General features: G+C 53.8%; 4 protein-coding genes across 11 annotated transcripts in view; 2 read left to right on the top strand and 2 right to left on the bottom strand.

Moving 5' to 3' along the window:
- The first annotated feature begins 428 nt into the window (after window positions 1-428).
- Window positions 429-4,029, top strand: LOC136292121 (cobalamin binding intrinsic factor-like). 2 transcript variants are annotated; one of them, XM_066187407.1, is made up of 9 exons: window positions 429-683; window positions 765-947; window positions 2,454-2,597; window positions 2,673-2,816; window positions 2,895-3,070; window positions 3,157-3,379; window positions 3,489-3,630; window positions 3,708-3,826; window positions 3,912-4,029. In XM_066187407.1, the coding sequence occupies exons 1-9, from the start codon at window positions 614-616 to the stop codon at window positions 3,971-3,973; spliced, it is 1,263 nt and encodes a 420-aa protein (XP_066043504.1). In that variant the 5' UTR covers window positions 429-613; the 3' UTR covers window positions 3,974-4,029. The 2 variants fall into 2 exon arrangements, with proteins under 2 accessions (XP_066043504.1, XP_066043505.1); XM_066187408.1 differs by lacking the exon at window positions 3,912-4,029 and having other exon boundaries at window positions 3,523-3,630; window positions 3,708-3,795.
- Window positions 4,030-7,881: 3,852 nt separating this feature from the next.
- FEN1 (flap structure-specific endonuclease 1) lies at window positions 7,882-10,615 on the bottom strand. Of its 2 annotated transcripts, none has more exons than XM_066187405.1 (2): window positions 10,553-10,615; window positions 7,882-10,074 (listed from the first exon to the last, which is right to left on the bottom strand). In XM_066187405.1, exon 2 carries the CDS (start codon window positions 10,071-10,073, stop codon window positions 8,913-8,915), a length of 1,161 nt encoding a protein of 386 aa, XP_066043502.1. In that variant the 5' UTR covers window position 10,074; window positions 10,553-10,615; the 3' UTR covers window positions 7,882-8,912. The 2 variants fall into 2 exon arrangements, with proteins under 2 accessions (XP_066043502.1, XP_066043501.1); XM_066187404.1 differs by lacking the exon at window positions 10,553-10,615 and adding an exon at window positions 10,372-10,390.
- A 4-nt stretch (window positions 10,616-10,619) lies between these two features.
- Window positions 10,620-11,363, top strand: TMEM258 (transmembrane protein 258). Its single transcript, XM_066187406.1, has 3 exons — window positions 10,620-10,745; window positions 10,838-10,947; window positions 11,092-11,363. The coding sequence occupies exons 1-3, from the start codon at window positions 10,620-10,622 to the stop codon at window positions 11,216-11,218; spliced, it is 363 nt and encodes a 120-aa protein (XP_066043503.1). The 3' UTR covers window positions 11,219-11,363.
- A 1,254-nt stretch (window positions 11,364-12,617) lies between these two features.
- Window positions 12,618-19,692, bottom strand: part of MYRF (myelin regulatory factor) — a 44,414-nt gene continuing 37,339 nt past the window's right edge. For 3 of the 6 annotated variants that reach the window (XM_066187398.1, XM_066187397.1, XM_066187399.1), the window contains 8 exons: window positions 18,814-18,899; window positions 18,551-18,712; window positions 17,587-17,862; window positions 17,406-17,493; window positions 17,021-17,095; window positions 16,796-16,898; window positions 16,199-16,273; window positions 12,618-15,992 (listed from right to left, as the gene is read on the bottom strand). In XM_066187398.1, the coding sequence (XP_066043495.1) occupies window positions 15,906-15,992; window positions 16,199-16,273; window positions 16,796-16,898; window positions 17,021-17,095; window positions 17,406-17,493; window positions 17,587-17,862; window positions 18,551-18,712; window positions 18,814-18,899 (952 nt within the window). In that variant the 3' untranslated portion in view covers window positions 12,618-15,905. The remainder of the gene's footprint in view (window positions 15,993-16,198; window positions 16,274-16,795; window positions 16,899-17,020; window positions 17,096-17,405; window positions 17,494-17,586; window positions 17,863-18,550; window positions 18,713-18,813; window positions 18,900-19,692) is intronic. The other 3 variants (XM_066187400.1, XM_066187402.1, XM_066187401.1) reach the window with 2 other exon arrangements.

Raw genomic sequence — 19,692 nt, 5'->3', positions numbered from 1 at the left:
GACAGGGCCAAAACTCCTACTACAATCCCAAAAACGAACAGACTCTGCCTTCCCATCACCTCTGAGCCAGGTGACCTTATGGCAGCAGGATAAGAAACCAGTTAGACGGGAATTCCTCTCCTTTATCCTGAGCTGCCTGTGCCTGACGAGGGCACTGTCCTTGAATTGCTTTCCCAGCAGGGTCCACTATGACCTTCTCCACCATTTTTCTTGGTACAGAAGTGAGATTATCAGTGCTGGAGTTTTCCTGGAAAAGTCCAAGCGGGATACAACTGGAGAATGCTCAGCCAGCAATGGAGCTCCTCAGGATTCCAGGACCTTGGGTGGAGGATTGAGGTGGTTCCTTCTGGGACATACTGGGATGAATCCCATACAACACCACAGCCTCATGGATACTGAAGTGGTCGCCAGTGATCTCAAATGGAAAATCACCGCCCCTCCTCCCCTGCTGGACACACAGATAAGCCAGCGGTTCTTGGCAGAGCCAGGGTGGCTGTGGGAGGGCAGGTGACCAGAGAAGGACGCTGAGAACAGCTAAAAGCAGAGAGAACACCCAGAGAGCCGAATTCCCACAAGACTCTGCCACCTGAGTGGGTCAGCTGGCTCCAGGAGGATGCTTGGCCTGACTTTGGGCATGGGGGTCCTGCTGGCCCTGGTGGGCTGCACGGCCACCGAGGGCTGTGGTGAGTGTCAGCCACCCAGGGAGAGCCAGGAGAGACCACGGGTGGGACACAGGATCCCAGTGACCTCCCCTCTCCTTCCAGTGGCCCCGCAGGACATGGTCTCCCAGCTGCTCCAGCGCTTGGAGGGATCTGTCAACTTCGAGGAGTCGGCAAATCCCAGTGTCCTGCTGGCCATGAACCTGGCTGGAGGGGACAGCGACACTGCCACCCACAAGTGGCTGCTCCAGGAGATCAAGGAGGAGGTGGTGAGGAGAGCCCAGAAAGGTAAGGAGGGAAAGGGGGGAAGGCACCAGTTCCTGGGGAACCAGGTTTCTGCCAGCTCTTGGGGTGCCCAGCTGTAGTGGTTTTACGTTTAGCTGCTTCTGTTGGCTAAATTTAGTGTAGTGGTTTAGAGCGCCTTTTTTTGCTGTGAGATAGGATTAGGAGAAAAATGTGAAACAGGTTTAAATTTAAAGGTAATCAGATTTATTAATACACACTAAAAAAGAAGAAAATAAGAATTAAAATGAAACTTTTAAAATATTTTTCCTTGCCCACAAACTGTTTACTTTTTTACAAATAATACAAAGAGACAAAACTTGTGATTTTTAAAGTTAGTTTTACTATTTTAAAAATAATCTTTTATTAGTTTTTTAAGGAGAGGAGGTTTTTTTTTAGTTTACTATGGAATTTCTTTCTACTGACAACTTAGAACAGTTTTCTTGTGGGTTTTAACTGTCACAAAACAGCTGCCCAGGGAAAACCTGCTTTTGTGAAATCTCTTCTTATTAGCAGTTTCCTAAGCTGCGTATGGGCTATGTCTGCTTATTTAGGGTATCATTTAAGGATGCCTCTTCTAGAATAAAACAAAGATTCTCTTCTTCTAAAATCACCTTTATCTCAAAACTAGAGATCTCTTTTTTCTCTAGGAGTAAAAGGCTTCAAATCACTGCTTTTTTTTGTTCAGATTTTCCCATTAAATTTTAATTATATCAGTCTACAAGCTAAAACTATGCATCCTCCTAAACAGCATTTATATGTTACAGGAAATAGTCTGTTTTCTATAGTTTTCACCCGAGAAGTCTAGAAGTCTAGCTAACAAGGCAACTCCTCCATTCTTCTTCTCATTAGTTTTTCACTTTCTCTCTATCAGACTTCTGTTTTATGCTGTGTCTTCTCTACGTTTCAATCTTTTTTTTTTTTTCTTTCCTTCTCTCTCGGGGAAAGTTAGAGCTCTGGAAGTTTCATTTTGTGCTAAGAAAGAGTTAATTTTCTTTTGTCCAAGTCTTCTCTCCCTCAGATGCGGCTAACTGTGTTCAAATTTCAAGGTTTCGCTGGGGGGGGGGAGGAAACTCACACTGAGAGATCGGAGCTCAGAGCGGCAGGACAGCCAGGAATCATAAAGGCTGTAAAATACCTCCTGCCCACCCCTCGGTGACACTTGGGGGAGGGCCGGGCGGACATCTCCCCCGGTTCAGCTGGCTCGGGGAAGGCTTTGGAAATAGCTGATGTCCAGCTGCAGCCTCTCCCTCCCCTGCCGGGAACCGACGGGGCTCGGCTGGGCCAAGGCCGGCTCCCCCCACACCGGGGGTGGGCCCCGGTGTCACTTACTGCCAAGCCATAAAAAAAAAGGGACTATTTCACAAAATCTCCCGATGTTTAACCCCGTAAGTCCACGAAGACGTAACCCTTTCTAATTAGTTTGTCGAACTATAACTTCCTGAAAAAACACTTCCCAGCCAAACCAGCACACCAGCCCAGCACAGCCCGGCTGCCCTCCTGTCCCCACAGACATGACCTCGGGACAGGTGGCTCTGCACGTCCTCGCCCTCCTCTCCTCCTGCCAGGATCCCCGGCGTGTCCATGCCCTGGAGCAGACCCTCGACCTGATTGGTGTCCTGCAGCAGAAAACAGATGAGGAGATGGCCAAACTGGGTTTGTTGGGATTTGGGGGCCTGGGGGGGGGTCACTGTCCCCACACCCTGTCATCTTGCCACTCCTTACTTTCAGAGGCTGAGGGGATTCCCAAAACTACCCTGTACAGCGTGGGCCTGGACGCCCTGGCCCTGTGCCTGGCTGAGGCGGCTGGCGCTCAGGGGCCATCGGTGGCCCTGGCCAGGCAGGTGCTGAGTCCTGAGAGTCACCTCTCCGTGGGTAAGGAACCCCTCTGCTCCCACATTCCCATTCCTGGGCTCTATCCTGAGCCTTGGCGGTGACTCCAGGATCCCACAGACACCCGGGCCGTGGTGGCACTGGTGCTGGCCTGCGTCTACAACTACGCAGAGCTTCACGACGTGCGAGATCTGCTCCAGGAGGCACTTTGGACAGTTAGCAACAGCTTCCTGGATGAGCAGAAGGAGCGGAATGGCACGATTGGGAATATCGACAGCATGGGGCTGGCCCTGCAGGTAGGGGAAGTGCCAGAGGAGTGTGGCATTACGGCCACCTGGTCCCATTCCCAGATGTGTCATTCCACCTCCCATCCGTTCCACAGGCACTGGAGGCCACCAGGAAGTTTTACGCCCCTCGGGAGTGGGACTGCGCCCAGGCCTTCTCCGTGGTGTACGCCCACGACTACCAGCTGCCCATGGCCATGGCCCAGGTGCTGCCAGCCCTGGTGGGCAGGTCCTACCTGGATGCGGCTGGCCTGGACTGCTCTGCCACCAAGGATAGGTCCCTCCTGAACCCTGTGCTGGGGAGACAGGGTCTCCTCAGTGGTATGCTGATCCCACCTGGAGTCCCCCAGCCCCTGCAGGGATGATGTGCTCACCCTGTGCCCGCTGGGGGTGTGCCAGGTGCCCACCCTGCTGCTCTGTCCCCGCACAGCCCGCATCCAGGTGTATTACTCCATCATCAACAGGCTCCAAGGAAAACACTTCAACTACTCCACTTCAGTCGAAGTCCCAAAAGGCTCCACTCTGCTCAAGGTGATGGAGGTGGCAGCAGAGGAGAAGCCCCAGACCTTTAGGTGAGAGCCAGGCCAGCTTTGGGGGTGGGATTTGGCATTTCCACAGCCAGGCCTGAGCCTCCTCAACCCTCCTGCAGCTTCACGACGGAGCAGACATCCTGGGGTCCCTATGTGACCTCCATCCACGGGCTGGCTGGCAGCACGGATGACAGGACCTACTGGCAGTTCCTCAGTGCTGGGAATGCCCTCGAGGAAGGTGGGGGAGAAGCTCAGGGATGGGGCAGGGGGGGAGCCTGTGGTGGGAATCTCCACCTCCCACCTCACTCATTCCTCTGCCACAGGGGTTGGCACCTACATACCACAAAACGAGGAGCACATCCAGGCTGTCTTCAGCACCTACTGATGCCACCAGGACACCCTGGACCTCTCCATGGAGCAATAAACTGCTCTTCCAGCATGTCCCTGTGTGTGTGTGTGTCCCTGGGAGAAAACAGAGCTCACATCCCTTCCATCTTCCTTCCAGCTTAATTCCATGAGCTCAGCTCCTCTCCTTCTCTTCCCCAGCACCACTCAAGCCCAGCCTCACCCAAACTCCATGGACTCAATTCCTCCCTGGACATCAACAAAGCCTTTCCCCAGTGATGGAATCTTGGGTGGGCTCAGATGTGATAAACCCCACAAAGGTCCGTCACCTCTGAGGGGCCAGCCCTCGCAGAGAAATGGCTTAAAATAATTTTGCGAGACGGCTCTTTAAGTGTGTTTTGTAAAATAAAGGTTTTAGTAAAAATAAAATATCAAACGATACAGAAACAAAAGAAAAGCCGAGGGCAGGGGCCAAGAGAAGCCTATGACACCTTGCTAGGACACCTTAAAAAGCGCTGAGCACCTCTGAGCTCTTTCTTAAGCACAGAATGATCAATGAGGGTTTTTTTGGCAAACTGCCAATAGAAACTAGCTACATCTCTGAAGAACAGGTAAAGAGGCTGACAAGTGTCTTTGTCTGTGCACGGAGTAAGAAGGGCATGGAAGATTCTAGTTTTCCTTCCTTATATATTCAGACATAAACTGAAACTCTTTTCCTTATACAGAATCATTTGCCTGGGTGTGGAAATGCACTCCTTCACCCCAGCAGCCACAGGCTTGTTCCTCCGACCACATTCCTGCACCTCAGTTCAGCCTATTCCCCACACAAGTTTTCACGGCATTAATCAGATGCAATTATCTCCATTTGATTACTACAATCCCAATTAGCATCAGCCTCAGGCCACCAGTTGCATTTTCCCCTGGAAATCCACAGGTGGTGGCCTGAGGTTGCCAGCTGATTCTGATCCCAATTCTGTGACTCCATCTCTGGCCAGGAGTCACCAGCACCTCCCAGCTGCATCCCAGCTGCTCTCCAGCCAACCCCATTCCCTACTCCCACTGGGCCCTGCCCAGCCAGACCTTCAGCCTGCACCTGCTCCCAGCTGGACCCTTCCCACCCAAACCGTTCTACGATTCCAAAGACACCATCTCCAGAAAGAGCAGGGAGGGACAGGATCCAAAGTCTTCCTAACAGCCCAAAAACCAGCATTCACCATCCCATCATCTCCAGTACAGGTGGTCATATCCCAGACATCAAACCAGTCAGACCAGCATCCGGGGGCACAGCCAGGCTGTATTCAGTACCTATTGATGCCACCAAGACACGCTGGACCCCTCCATGGAGCAATAAAGTGCCATTCCAGCATGTCCCCGTGTGTGTGTGTGTGTCCCTGGGAGAAAACACAGCTCACATCCCTTTTGTCTTCCTTCCAGCTTAATTCCATGAGTTCAGCTCCAGTCAGATAGAAGCATCCTGTCTAAGTCAACCCATGGTGACAGTGCCACCCTCCAGGTCCTTCTGTGACCACACAGATAAGCTGGCAGCGTGTGGCAGTGTCACAGCTGGTGTGGGATATCAGGGGCTCCACTGGAGATGACATTCCTGCCCTGTGCCACATGGGGTGTCCCAGGTACCCAGTCTGCCCCTCTCCCATCTGCTAAATCCCATCTTGGTGCAGTCCTCCATCACCAACACGCTCCATGGAAAACACTTCCGCTGCTCCACCTCAGTGATGTGGTTTTAGTAGGATTCACATTTTCTTCGCAGTGTGTGGCACAGCCCTGGGTTTGGATTCAGAATGGGAATGCTGGTTCAGAGCACAGAGCTGGTTTGGTGGTTGGTGAGAAGACCTTTTCCTCCTCCAGCACTTTGCAGTATCCCATGGGACAATCCATGTTTCCAGCTCTGTCAGCCAGGAGGTGAGACCATCCTCCTCCTCCTCATTACTGTGTCCTACTTGGCTGAGAATCTTTCCATCTATTCTGCTCCAGAGGGCCACCAGTGCCCACATGGAGCCCCCTGACCTGGAAGAACTGGGGTGCCCTGGGGCTGTGACGTCACACAGGTGTCCCGCCCGCAGCACTGTGACATCAGCACGGTGTCTCTACGGCAGGACACGAGCCACCAGCCCCGGCTTCCAGCCACGATGGAACATGGATGAAGCCATGCTGCCTACACATGTTTCCTACTGCCTACGCTTGTCTTGCTGGTGGCCGGCACGGCTGCCCTGCTGGCCACCCACATCTGGAAGGCGCGGAGGCGCCCCAGGAGCCGGGCCGGCCCCGGGAGCCCCCTTTACATCCCCTGCGGCTGCGGCCCCGGCTGCACGCCCTGTGTGACCGCGGCCCAGGAGCTGCGGGACCTGGTGGCGCCGCTGTGGCCCGGGGTGTCCTTCCCACAGGACTCGGAGATGTGGCAGCTGTCGTGGGAGGACCTGGAGCAGCTGCTGGAGTGAGGCCACCTGCCCTGCTGTGCCTCCTCCAGCTCCTCTGGGAGCCCCCGGCCTTCCCGGAGCTGGCACACGACGAGACCCCTGATGGGTTGGAAAACATCTGCCGCTGGAAAAGGCTCAGTCCTCTGCAGAACCCGACGCTGGTTGAGATCCTCCACCCTTTCAAGAATGTCCATCCCTCGGAAAGGCTCCTCCATTGCCATCCAGACCCTCTGTGACCCGTGTTGTGCTCCAACTGGAACCTGGCCCGTTCCTGCCAAGAAGTAAGTGGAAGTGTCCTGGAGCCGCCAGTGCCCAGTCCATGACTCCCAGGATCCTGTGGCAGAGCCATGTGGGCAGACTCTCCGCATGCTGCTGGACAAGAGGCTCCAGAGGCAAAGGCAGCTCCTCCCATGTCCAAGACGCTCCCTGGAGCTGGCTGTGAAGGACAAGGATAAGGAAGATAGCCACACCAGGGACATTTATAGCAAAGATCTCCATCCCTGCCAGAGCCTCCATGAGATCTGCTGGACTCCAGATGGAGGAGCCCACATGGACAGGCCTCCCTGCTGCCTCAGAGCCGTGACATTCCACAGAACTCACCAGATACCCATAGCCAGGAAAAGCCTGGAAATACAACAGGGAGCCCAAAGCATTCCAGCAAAGCGCTCCCAGCAGCAGGCCGTGTCCCTGAGCCACAGGTGCCCGGTGCACAGCTCCCAGGACACTGCAGCAGTGCCACGGGAGAACACGCTGCGGGCAGCGCTGGACAAGCGGCTCTGGCAGGAACAGGAACACGCCCTTTTCAAGGGAGCTCTCAGGAGATGGCTGTCACAGCTCAGGATGCGGATCGTGGCAGCAGCTGGCACACTCCGTAGCGTTCTTTGTGCTGCATAAATTCGGGATTTCCCCAAAAGCTGTCTGAGAGCTCCCACTGTCCTGCTTTCCACTGCGAGAGGGTTCCTTTCTTCCCAGGAGCTGGCACTTGTTGGGTTTGGATTCAGGAAGGGAATGCTGTGGGTAACATATGGGTCATGGTCCAGCCAGCCAGAAAACTGGGATGAAGAAGCTGAAAATTCATTTAATTAGAACTAAGAGGTGGAAAAGGGGAAAAGGTGGAAAAGTATTCCAGTCTTCCCACAGGAAGACCACCCACAGCTGAGAGCCCCAAATCGCCCGTGCCCTCTCTGATTGGCTCCACTGGGTCTCCAACTCCCCCAACACCTGCTCCCGGGATAAAGAGTGGAACTGGAATTCACTAATAATAATATCAGGGTCAGGAGCAGTGCGAATCTTTCTTTGGAATGAGAAATGAAGGAAAAATGGAGTGAAATACCATGAAGCACCAGGCAGGGAGAGGGTGGTGGAAAAGCAGCTTTTAGAATTGGTAAATTTCCCAGACTTATTTCCAGACATAATTATTATTTTTAACTAATTTTTTATCCCTCCACCACAAACCCATTCCTGTACCTATGAAGACATCTGGAGATAAAAGAGGAACACTTAATTTAAAAACTTCAGGGGAGAAAGACAATTATGGATTAAAACATGTAAGAGAATCCACAGCGAGGAAACATATATCCCAATTTTAGCAAGATTAATGGATAATACGTATTAAATATTAATGTCCCCACAAAACAAACCAGCTTATTTTCCAGACTGTCAAAGAGCAGACTCACGGATTTCTGATGTTTATGAAGCATCCAAAGAGCTCAAAATTGGAATTCTATGTGTTCCAAACTGCGTTTGGTTTCTTGGCTGTTATGGACTTCCCTCTAAAACTGGGATTTTCTTTTAAAAACGTGGTTTAAGCCACTTCTCTGGAGAAAGAGAAACAGTGTCTTTGTGTTCAAATTTTATTCTGAAAACAAAATCCATCCTGTGGCTCTGACAAGCAAAAAATCTATAGAAAATACAGACTAAAATAAGAAATAAAAGGTTTTAATTCCCATCCTGGGACCTGTGTATACAACACAGAAAAATGCCTCTGGAATTCAGGGACTGAAGAGGCTGCAGTTGTAGGCTTATGGATATTTTTATTTTTAAGCATTTCCAAGCAAATTTCAGGCTGGGAGAACTGCAGTCTGCGCTCAGCTTCCCTTGGATTATGCACTAAAAGCAAGCCAGGACATTGCTGGAATTGAGATAACAACTGGGTTTTGATTAAGGAGAGTGACCACAAAAAGGGAAGGAAAAACCTTAATGAACTCTCATTAAAGGGAGAATTTGACCTCATTACTTGAAGCCTCCTTCCCAATTCCAGCTTGCCTTCCACTCCTATCTTTCTAGTTTCTGCTTGCACCTACCTCTTCTGGGACAGATGGGACCAGGCTGAAATCTAATTCGTCCCGAGTCTGCTCTGCAGCTGTACAGCTTTGGAATTCTGAAATCCGGGTGTGTTTGTGCCCAGAGGCTGTTCCTCTCTGCTGGCCTCATCTGTTCCCTCCCAGCACTAACATGCAGCACTGACACACAACTGCCGTTAGTCTAAAATTCCTCACTAAGCCCCTCCCCCCAAAAAACCAATCCCAGAGGTGCCCGATCCGGTTATTTAGCCTTTTTAGTCTTTGTGGCCGCGGCGCTGTTGGGCTTGGAGTTGGTCTTGGCTTTCTTCTTGGCCGCTCCCTTGGGCTCCGGCTCCTTGCGCTTGGCCGAGGTGATGGACCCGGTGACCTTGAAGAAGTCGTCGAGCCGGCCCTGGGTGCTCCCCTGGCGGCTCTTGCTCAGCCTCCTGACGCCGTTGCGGATGCGCTCCTCGTTGAACTGCTTCTCCCCACACATGAACTGCACCAGCTGCTCCTCGTCCGGCTCGCTCCACTTCAGCTCCACGGCATCGGGATCGATCACGTCGGGCTCCAGAAAGAGCTTCTGGGCCTCCCTGTGCAGCCAGTTCTCAGGCAGGGGGTACTTCTTGGTGTCGAGCTGCTGCACGATCCTCTCGATGGATTTGTGCTCCCGGATCAGCTCCACGGCGCGTTTTGGCCCGATGCCGCGGATGCTGGCGCAGTAGTCGCAGCCCAGCAGGATGCACAGGTCCACAAACTGCTCCCAGGTCAGCTGCAGATCCTGCAGGATCCGGTTCAGATGGAACTCCTGGATGGGCAGCTTCTTGGTCTCGCTGGCCGTGAGGTGCCGCATCAGCACGGGGCTGCCGAAGGTGAGGCAATCCATGTCCTCCGTGGCGGCGGCGTACACCTTCCCAGCCTTCACCAGGGTGGCACAGCTGGCCTCTGCCTCTCCGGGCGCCTCCACGTAGGGAATTCCCATCAGCGTCAGCAGCTTCTTGCACTCCTGCGTGTGCTGCGGGGTCACCTTGACCAGCCTCTTGCTGTACTTCTCGATGTTCTCCTCCTCCCCGGCCTCCTGCGCCTCCTGCAGCTGCTTCTCAGCCTCGGCCCGGCGCTCCGTGCGCTTGGCCAGCTCCCCGGATTTCAGCTGCGGAGGCTTCCCGTCGAACACATACACTGGCTTGATGCCGTTCTCCACCATGCGGATGGTGCGGTAGAACATGCCCATGAGGTGGCTGGTGGTCTCCCCGTCGTCGTTCTGGAGCACGTCAGCCCCCTGCCGCACGGCGATCAGGAACTGGTAGATGCTCATGGAGGCGTCGATGGCCACTTTCCGGCCAAAGTAGGACTTGATGTCGTTCTCCCGGATGGCCCCGGGAGCCACGTCGGCGATAAGCTTGGCCAAGCCATGGATTCCCATCCTGGGGAAGGGAAAAGGGGGTGCTGGGAGTGGGTACTGCGTGAGGAACGTGGGGAGACGCGAGGAGGGGGAAGCAAAAAGGGCAGTGCTTCCCCTGCAAACCATCACTACTGGCAGCTGTAATGCCGAGTCCTGCCTCAGGCCACCCTTATCCCTCACCACCCCCCTTTAGGCCCGTCATTACACCCCGTCCAACCTCTACCCTTCCCATCCCAATCCCCCTCCCCAAAACTCGACTGTCTCCACCACTGCAACCATCCAGACCCCATCACCTCCCCGTTCTTATCTCCCTACTTACCAGCTCCCCAGGCCTGCCATCAACCTGTCTTCCCTCCCTCCTCACATCGCCGTTCTCCCCCAGCCGCCATTACCCCGAGAGCCCCCGTTTCCCCTCACATCGCCGTTCTTCCCCAGCCGCCATTACCCCCTGAGAGCCCCCGTTTCCCCTCACATTCCCATTCTACCCCAGCCGCCATTACCCGGCCGCTGGCGCCGCCGCCGCTCCCGCGCTCCGCCGCCGAGCCCGCCGGGAGCCGCCGCCAGCCAATGGGGAAGCGGCTCGCGCTCGCCGCGCTTCGTTCCCGTCCTCACTTCCACTTCCGGCAGCGGAAGGGGGCGGACGTGTGGCGGCGGGAGCAGAGCCGACGTGTCGCAGCAGGGACCGGCGACATGGTGAGGCCGGGGATCGGGGGGGCCAGGGGTGACCACGGAGGGCCCGGCCCGGTGGCGGCCCGGCCCCGCTGAACGCTGCCGTGTCCCCGCAGGAGCTGGAGGCGATGAGCAGATACACGAGCCCGGTGAACCCGGCCGTGTTCCCGCACCTCACCGTGGTGCTGCTGGCCATCGGCATGTTCTTCACCGCCTGGTTCTTCGTGTATCCCCGCGGCTGAGCGGTGCCGTCCCCTTGCTGTGTCTCCCATTCCCGGTTTATCGCCCTAATTCCCGGGGGCAGGGGAACGGGTGGGGGTCCCCTCGCTTTGCTGTGCCTCTGTTATCACCTTAACCCCCGACCTGGCAGCTACGAGGTGACATCCACCAAGTACACCCGGGACATCTACAAGGAGCTACTGATCTCGCTGGTGGCCTCGCTGTTCATGGGCTTCGGCGTCCTCTTCCTGCTGCTCTGGGTCGGGATCTACGTCTGAACCCCCCGGGATGGGGGGACTCGGGGAAGCTCTTTTTATATTTCTTTTATATTTCAGTGACAAAACGCCTGTGGCAGGTGTGGTCTAAGACAGGCAGTGTCCCACAGGTGAATAAAAGTGGCTGTGTGACACACTTGCCTGGGGACTGCCGGTTTGTTGTTGGTTTTGTTTGTTTGTTTTTGTGGTTTTTTTTTTAACCTGGCTTGTCCAAAGGGCTTGGATAGAATTACGGGAAGTCTAAGGGCAGAAAAGCCCTCTGCGATCACCCATCCAACCATTCCTCCAGCACTGCCGAGGCCACCACTAACCTGTGTCTGCAAGTGCCACAGCTACACAGCTTTTAAATCCCTCCGGGGATAGGGACTCCACCTCTAGAGCCTGTTCCACAGTGCTCTAAAACCCTTTCCATGAAGGAATTTTTCCTAATGCTCAACTTAAACCTTCCCTGGTGCAGCTTGAGGCTGTTTCCTCTTGTCCTGTCACTTCCCTGGGAGAAGAGACCAATCCTACCTGGCTGCATGCTCCTGTCATGGAGTTGAGGAGAGTGAAAAGGTCCCCCCTGAGCCTCCCTTTCTCCATATTGGCACAAGATCCAGGTAACTTTGGGATATGTCCAGTACCAGTTATCCCAGATTTCTGTGTTCTTTGTGGTCACAAGTGTTCCAGTGCCACCTTGTGTCCTGGTGCAGCCAGGCTGTGCAAAATAAATCCTAAATCTGCTTTTAATCCTTCAGCCTTCTTTGCTCTCACGTTCCCTCACCCTTTTTTTGGGGAATGCTGTGCCTGTTCTCATCCCTGACCAGGAGTTTTGTGGTGCTGGATGTGCCCCTTAATTCCTGAATTAACTGCCTGGCCTAGAAACAAAGAATTGATGTGTGTGTCTTTAAGAGGGAGCTTGGAATTTTAGCCCAGCTTTCAAAGCATTCGACTTCCAAATCACAAATTCAAGCCCAAATTTCCTAATTGGGAAGTAAGATTTCCTTCTGTGGACTTTTGGATCCTTCTGTATATGAGCCTGCCCTCTGACATGAGCAATGAGAGGTGAAGCAGGTTTTCCTTTTCCTTTCTGTCTCCTCTTTTGGCCTCTTCCTTTCTCCTTTTTCCCTCCTTTTTTCTTCTTCCTCCTCTCTTTGTCCTTCTGCTTTCTTTTTCCTTTTTCCCTTGCCCATTTAACTTTTTTCCTCTTTTTTTTTCCTCCTCCTTCCTTCATTTTCCCTTCCCGATTTCTTTTTCCTCCTTCCTTTCTCCTTTTTATCCCCATTCCGAAGAGCCATGACTGGGCGTATCCAGAAACTTCCACTGCCTAAAGACCAGGAATTTCCTCCATCCCAGAGGCAGTTTTACAGCCACTTGCCTGAGTTATTCCCTAGGAAGGGAGGAAAAACACCAGGAGCCATCCTTGGATACAAAGCAGTATTTATATATTTTATTCATATGGGCACATTTACCTCCAGCATAAAACAAAGTCTAAATAAGCAAAACAAAACAAATGAACAACAACAAAAAAATATCTGGGGAATTCGACGACTCGGCCCTCAAATTCAGCAAAATATAAATATAAATCAGGAAGAAAAGAGGGAAACCACGCTTGTTCCCCAAAAATAAAAACCAGGAATCAATAATAACCTGCTACAAATGCAACTCTACGAACTGGCTGGCAAAATACAGTGATTAAAGCTGTGGCAGCAACATTTAAACCAACAAAATTAGTGCTTTACGTGGTGGGTTTTTTTCCTTAATTCTTCCAGTGGTGCCATAGTCTCTATTTACAGGCTTTAAGCTCCAACAGTAGGACAGAAGAGTTGGGAATTTGCTTTTGAAACAACTCCCAAACAGCCTCTTTCTCCACCCTTTTGTCTTCCTTCCTGCCAGAAATGTCTCTTTGCCGCTGGATAGGGAGGGATTTCCCCAAGCTGGAGAGGTCGGCTCAGAATTCCCTCCGTCCCACGCAGGGAAAAGGCCTGATTGTGAACTCTCTTGGTACTGATTTGGGACAGGGAAGGGGCAGAGATGCGTTTTGGGGGGAAGAAATCCACGCAGACAGCTGTTTCCACAGGCCTGGAAGCAATTCCATGACTCCTTCATTTTATAATTCTGAACCCCTTTGGAGCGTGTTGCTGCCTCGCTGGGAAGCAGCCGATGGATGATTTTTATCATGGAATCCTGGAATGGTTTGGGTGGAAAGGGACCTTAAAGCCCATTCAGTCCCACTCCCTGCCATGGGCAGGGACACCTTCCACTACTCCAGGCAGCTCCAAACCCATCCAACGTGTCCCGGGACACTGCCAGGGATAGAACATCCAAAACTTCTTTGGGCAACCTGTGCCACTTTAAGACATAAGGTACTATTGACACTAAAAACTTCATCCTGAATCCCTGGCCTCTCCTGATCCCAGGGATTGCTGCCAGCTCCGTGTGGGTAGGGCTGGCTTTGGCACTCCAGGAATTACCACATCCCAGTTAAACCACCTGGGCACCATTTCGGAGGCAGCATTTGGGAATATATGTGGGAAAACACTGTTCCCTAGGGCTGTTCCATAAGGAAAAAGGCACTAGAGACGTTTCCAAGCACTCAGGCACTTGGTTTGTTGGGGATCTCCCTAAATCCCATGGCTGAGCGTCCTGGGGACACCTCAGAGATCCCAACTCCTCCTGGGCCACCACTGATTGATTCCTTCCCTCAGGAGTGGGGTGGGATGTTTTGGGGTGTCTTGGCTGAGGATGGGGGAGGGGGGTGATTGCAGGCTCTGCCCCCCCCAGTATTCCCTGTTTCCTCTTCCAGGGGCTTTTATCCCAGCTCAGCATCACTCACCTGAGGGAAGGACATGCCAGCCTGGGCCACTGATTGCCAAGGGGACAGTGAGCCTGCCAAGGAAGTCACTTCCCAGTTTAAAACCAGGAAAAATCACTCAGGGCAGGTGGAGGGAAGAGCACTCAGCTACATCCAGGTGTTTTCTTCCCAATTTCAGGGAAAAACAGAATCCTGCTGAGCATGGAGCCCCCTGCTTGTGCACAGGTATTCCCAAGCCTTGGGGTGTCCTGTTGTCCCACTGAGCTTCCCAAAACCGGGTTTTCCAGCTGCTTGGCTGCTGGGAATTCCCTACTCACCCACTATTTCCTGCTTTCCAGGACTCAGTGGATTTTAGTAACTATAATTCAGCGTTACCAGGCCTTGAAACCTCCCTACAAACAGTTTTTGGGGGCAGGTGCCAAATCCAAGTGACATCACCAGGAATTTTAGGGCTGCTTTGCTGAGATAAGCTCAGGAGCAGGATGATGGGAGATAAAACCAGACATGCCCACTTTACCTGGAAAAAAGTCCATCTTTGTTTTTCTGGAGCAGCTTTAGAGTGTCCTTAGGATCAGCATGTGGCATTCCCCCCTCACTTGTCTCCTCAGGGAAATCCATCTTGGAATAACCTGGAGGTGGCTGAGCCTCCAGGAGTGCAGACAACTCCTTTGTAGCACAAGGAGCAGGATGGGGAGGAGGAAGCACAAAGCATTCCCACAGGACATGCGGCTCAATGGGGCCAGAAGGAAATTCCTGGTTTTTTACAGCTTAAACCCCACAAGAATTCAGTAGTTTAGCAAGTTAAGGACTTGTAACAGTAAAATATCCCAAATTCCCCCCAGCATAACTCTGTGAGGACAGGGACAGCCTGCAGCTGCTGCAATCCCAACTTATGGGAGAACACCACCCCTCTCTCCGGAGAGATCCTGCCTGGACACAGATCCTGGTGTTCCCAGGGACTCAGCCTTGCTCCAAAGGGAGCTTTGCCAGTGCTGCACATCTGGGCAGAGGTTGGCATTGGCTCCAGAGCCAACCAGGCAGCTCCACACACGCCGCTTCCAAGTGGAAAGAAACGGATCCCACCACACTTGATGTGGGTAAGTCCCGGTCATTTTTCACCCCTGGCCTGGAGACAGGTGTCCCCAGGTGTGGCATGGCCTCAGCAGCAGCTTGAGTGGGGGTTTTATCCATCCAGACCTGGATATCCCACGTGGATATGGGATTTAAGAGCACAAGAGGGGGGATGACATCGAAGCTGCTCCTTCTCCGGTTGTTCCTAGAGGAACGTGTCCATTGGCAGGTCCAGGAGTCTCTGAGAGGTCTGTGGGAAGTGGCCCTGGGCCAAGCAGAAGGAACAGCAACTCCAGTGTACGACTTCCAGTAGGTCCAGGCACAGCCATCCTTTCCAGGCCAAACTCCAGCATCTGGCTCTTGGAAAGGGCTCCAGTGTTGAAGCAATTCCAGTGTTGTGAAGAACCGATGTGGGACATCTGCGAGCACCAGGATGGGGCTCCTGTCCATGGAAGGAGCATCCCTCTGAGATGTGGCAGAGCCATCCACGCTCAGTCTGGTGTGATGCTTCCAAATCCAGTGTTGGAAGGGGAGGGGGAAGTGATGGAGCACACAAACATCCCCAAAAGGGAAGGAGTGGGATGTGGGATACTGGGAATCGGTGCGAGGTCCCCCCAGGAGCCACCACAGGGCTGGTGGTGGCTTTTAGGTCGTGTGTGTGCTGAGCTTCAGTGTCTCCAGCCATCACCATTCCAGCTCCAGAGCTGCCGCAGGACACGGGGATGAGGTGGGGCTGGGGGCCAGCGGAGCAGGGAATTCGGGAGGCTCCCAGTGGCACCAGTTCCCCTCCTGTCTCCAAGCAGAGGGCACTGGTGCTGCCAGGACTCACTCACAGAGCCAGTAGAACTGGAAGTAATAGTCAGTGAAGAGGTGTCCCAGCTGCTCCAGGGAAGTGCCGCAGTCGGCTCGGCCCTGGGAATGGGAAAAGCAGCTTAGAGGGGGGTGCAACTCCAAGGGTGGAATTCTGCCTGGATTATGGGCTGGAACAGGGACAGATCATCCTCCTACCACCCACAGGACTGTGGGAAGCCCTCGGTGCTAAACCTGCACTTCCCACATTGCATAAATCCCACGTTTCTCTCCTTCCACGTGGCCCCGGACAAGCTGCGGGTACTCACCGGCTGCGCCACGCGGAAGTGGTAGGAAAACTCCCGGAAGGACAGCATCACCAGAGGCCAGCGGTGCGTGGTGTCCTGGGGAAGGAAGGGGAAGAGCTGGGATGAGATCAGGGATGAGCTTGGGGGATGTTCTCCAGGCTGGATCTGTGAGGAAATCCACAGCCTCGTGCTGTCAAGTGACCCCATGGATGTTTCCTGGAGCACAAGTGGGATAAAGAAGGGCTCTTGGGGGCTGGGGGGGGCCTCAGCCAGGAGAAAAGGAGGCTCCAGAAGGATCTTCTGGCTCTGCATAACTCCCGCACAGGAGAAGGCAGCCAGCTGGGACCAGGCTCTGCTACCAGGGAGCAAAGGACAGGATTAGAGGAAATGGCCTCAAGCTGTGCCAGGGGAGGTTTAAGTTTGATATGAGGGAAAATTCCTTCATGGGAAGGGTTTCCCAGAACAGCAGTGGAGTCCCCATTCCTGGAGGGATTTAAAAGCCATGTGGATGTGGCACCTGGGGACATGGTGGCCTTGGCAGTGCTGGGGGAATGGTTGGATTTTCCACCCTCAGTTATTCCATGTGTATGTTATTCCATGCTGTCCCCTTCTCCCTACCTGTGCATCTGTGGAGTCAGTGGAGCTGTTCCCGCTCACAGCATCCTGGCAGGGATCACTGGAGATGAGGCCACAAAGGGAGACGGACACAGTGGAGGAGGAGCTGGGAAGAGAGGACACCATGAGAGCCTGGAAGGGGGAACATGTGTCCCTTCCCCATGGAGGCACCGTGGCCACATCAGCCACTCCAGGGGCTCCCAAAGGACATGATCCATGGGCACTCACTTCATCTCCAGGGTCAGGTTGGTGTTCACGGCCGTCCGCTGGCTCACAGGGATGCGGTAGCTGAAATTCCCAGTCCTGGGAACACAGAGAGAGCATTAGATGTCACCAGGCTGTGGGAAGGCCAGGACAAGACTCAAAATCCCTGGCGGGCTGAGAACTCAAAGGGGAGAAATTCCCAATGTCCCAAGGATGAGCCCACCACCAAACACAAACCCTGAGGGAAAGCTGGGAGCACTAGCTCCTCTTCCCATGGAGCAGCATGAGGTGATGGCAGGAAAAACCCAAGATCTCAGAAAAACTCCCAGATTTTCCTATTTGCTGCTCCCACAGTGCTGCTGCCACGGAAGTGCCACCGAGGTGCCACCAGCCAGCCCTTCCCGCTCACCTGCAGGCGTTGGCAGCGGCGCAGTACTGGGAATGGATGGCCAGGTTGATCTCCAGGATCCGGATGGATTGCAGCACCGGGCTTGGCCCTGCCGGGGAGAGAACAGGATGTTTAGGAACAGTGAAGGGTGGAAAATCCCGAGAGCATAGGCTGGAAGGGAAAGAAGATGGGATCCACGTACCATCCGTGCCGGGCTCCGTGCGGGGCCGCTCGCTCACCGGCTGCCGGAGGCTGCGCTGCTGCCGGGAGCTGCTGCGGGAGAGCGAGAGGTTGGAGATGTACTTGGATTTGCCCTGGATGTGGGAGAAGGGGGAGGAGGGGCTGGCATTGGGGCTGCCGAAGCTCTGAGACCTGTCAGGAGTCTTTGGCCACTTGGTGTAGGAGGTGGATTTCCCGGTGATGCCCCTGGATTTGGCTTTGATATTTGTCACTGGCAGGAGGGAGGGCTGGCTTTGGTCTGCGGAAAAACGGGAGAGAAGGTTGTGCTGAGAGGCAGAGAGAGGCTGGGAGCACTGGGATCACCCTGTCCCCATGTCACCTCCTGATGCTTCCCAGGTTGCCTAGAGAGGCTGTGGCTGCCTCATCCCTGGAAGTGTTCCAGGCCAGACTGGACAGGGCTTAGAGCAACCTGGGCTAGTGGAAGGTTCCCTGCCCACGGCAGGGGTGGAACCAGATGGGCTTTAAGGTCACTTCTGACCCAAAGCACTCCAGGATTCTGCACTTCCACTCCCTCTGTGCCTGATGGAGCTGGTGATGGAATGAGGAGGGAATGAGGTCAGACCTCGAGGTAGGGCTGCTCAGGTGAGCTGTGCCTGGTGCAGCTTCCCATAACTTTTTGCTGGCAACGTGGGAAGCTCCAAATCCTTTCCAGTCCCCACATCCCTCTGGCAACAGGATCCAAACTGCACCACATGGGCAGAGAAGGATATAAAGGATATATCCAAGGAAAGGAATAGAAAGAGTATCAGCTATTAGAGAACTTCCAAACGAGTGGAACGAGGATGACGAGGGATCTGGAGGGGAGAGGGAGCTGGAATTGTTCACCCTGGAGGAGACCTCCTCACAAGGAGCAGGGTAGGGGACACGAGGGGGACACAAACCTTGGAGATGTCCCAGCATTTGTAGGAATCTGGGCTGGCCCTCACCTGTCCGGTTGGTGGCGTGGGCAGGGCTGGTCTCCGAGGGGACAACAGAGGAGATGTCAGTGGGAGCAGCAGAGCAGCACATGGAAAAACAGGGAGGGCTGAAACAGGCCAGCACACTGCCACCGGGAACGCCAAGGGCTGCTCCATGCGTCTCATCCGGGACTGCAGGGACACAGGGAATAAGTCAAGGGATGGAACGGGAGCAGCACCCGGTGTCCTGCAGTCCTTCCATGAAACCAGAGCCATCCCAATCCATCACCCACCATGCTCTGGGGGGGTCCTGCTGCCGACTCTGTTGGATGCAGCCGTGGATCGCACTGTCTGCGTCTTGTCAATGTTCTGGCTTGACCTGGAATGCAGGAAAAGATGCTCGAAACCTCTTGGATGTGGAAAATGGGGTCACTTGTGGGTGGGGAGAAAAGTGGCTGCAGCAGGAGGACACGGGAAGAGGGACATGGAGTAAGTGGAGATGTGGAGGAGAACAGAGTGATCTGGGAAAGGCAGGAGAAAGGCACATGAGCCACGAAGACAGCAAGGAGAGCTCAGAAATTCCACAGGGAATTGTGTGGCAGTTCCATGTCTGGCAGGGAAAAGTCCCAGCTGGTTCAGAGAACACCAGCAACCCTCCCGGAACATGCTGGAACAGGGCGTACATGGCGGATTTGACTCCCATCAGGAATCTCCAGGGTGGACTTAGGTGCTTGGGAATCAACAGGCTCCAAGCTCTCACCAATCCCTAAGGAATCTGCCCCTTATTCCTTGAAGACAGACTGTTCCTCACCTTGTTCCTTAAAAACACACACAATCCCTCCCTGCCAATTCATCCCATGGAATTCCAGGTGTTTCACTGCAGCTATCCAGCACCTGAGCTGAGGACACCACAGACATCTCCTGAGGGTAAGGTAGGGAATCTTTCTCCCAGGTCTGCAGAACAAGGAGCACTTCTGGACACCTGTGTCCACATCTTACCTGTCCCTGAGCATTGCTCCAGGTTTCCGTGGGATTAACGGAGCTTCACTCATTTAGAGGAATGAAACAAACCACTTTGTCATCTCTAAGATTTGTCTAATTAGAGGGATTTCTTTTCCAGGTGAAAGGAAACTCGACGCCAGTCTCCCAGAGGGAATGTGGGCACAGGCCTC

Source organism: Chamaea fasciata, unplaced genomic scaffold (genome assembly GCF_029207755.1).
Source record: "Chamaea fasciata isolate MVZ Bird 193981 ecotype frontalis unplaced genomic scaffold, bChaFas1.0.hap1 SCAF_7, whole genome shotgun sequence".
NCBI lineage: Eukaryota > Metazoa > Chordata > Aves > Passeriformes > Sylviidae > Chamaea > Chamaea fasciata.
Note: the sequence above shows the minus strand (reverse complement) of the source record. Positions and strands in the feature narration are given on the sequence as shown.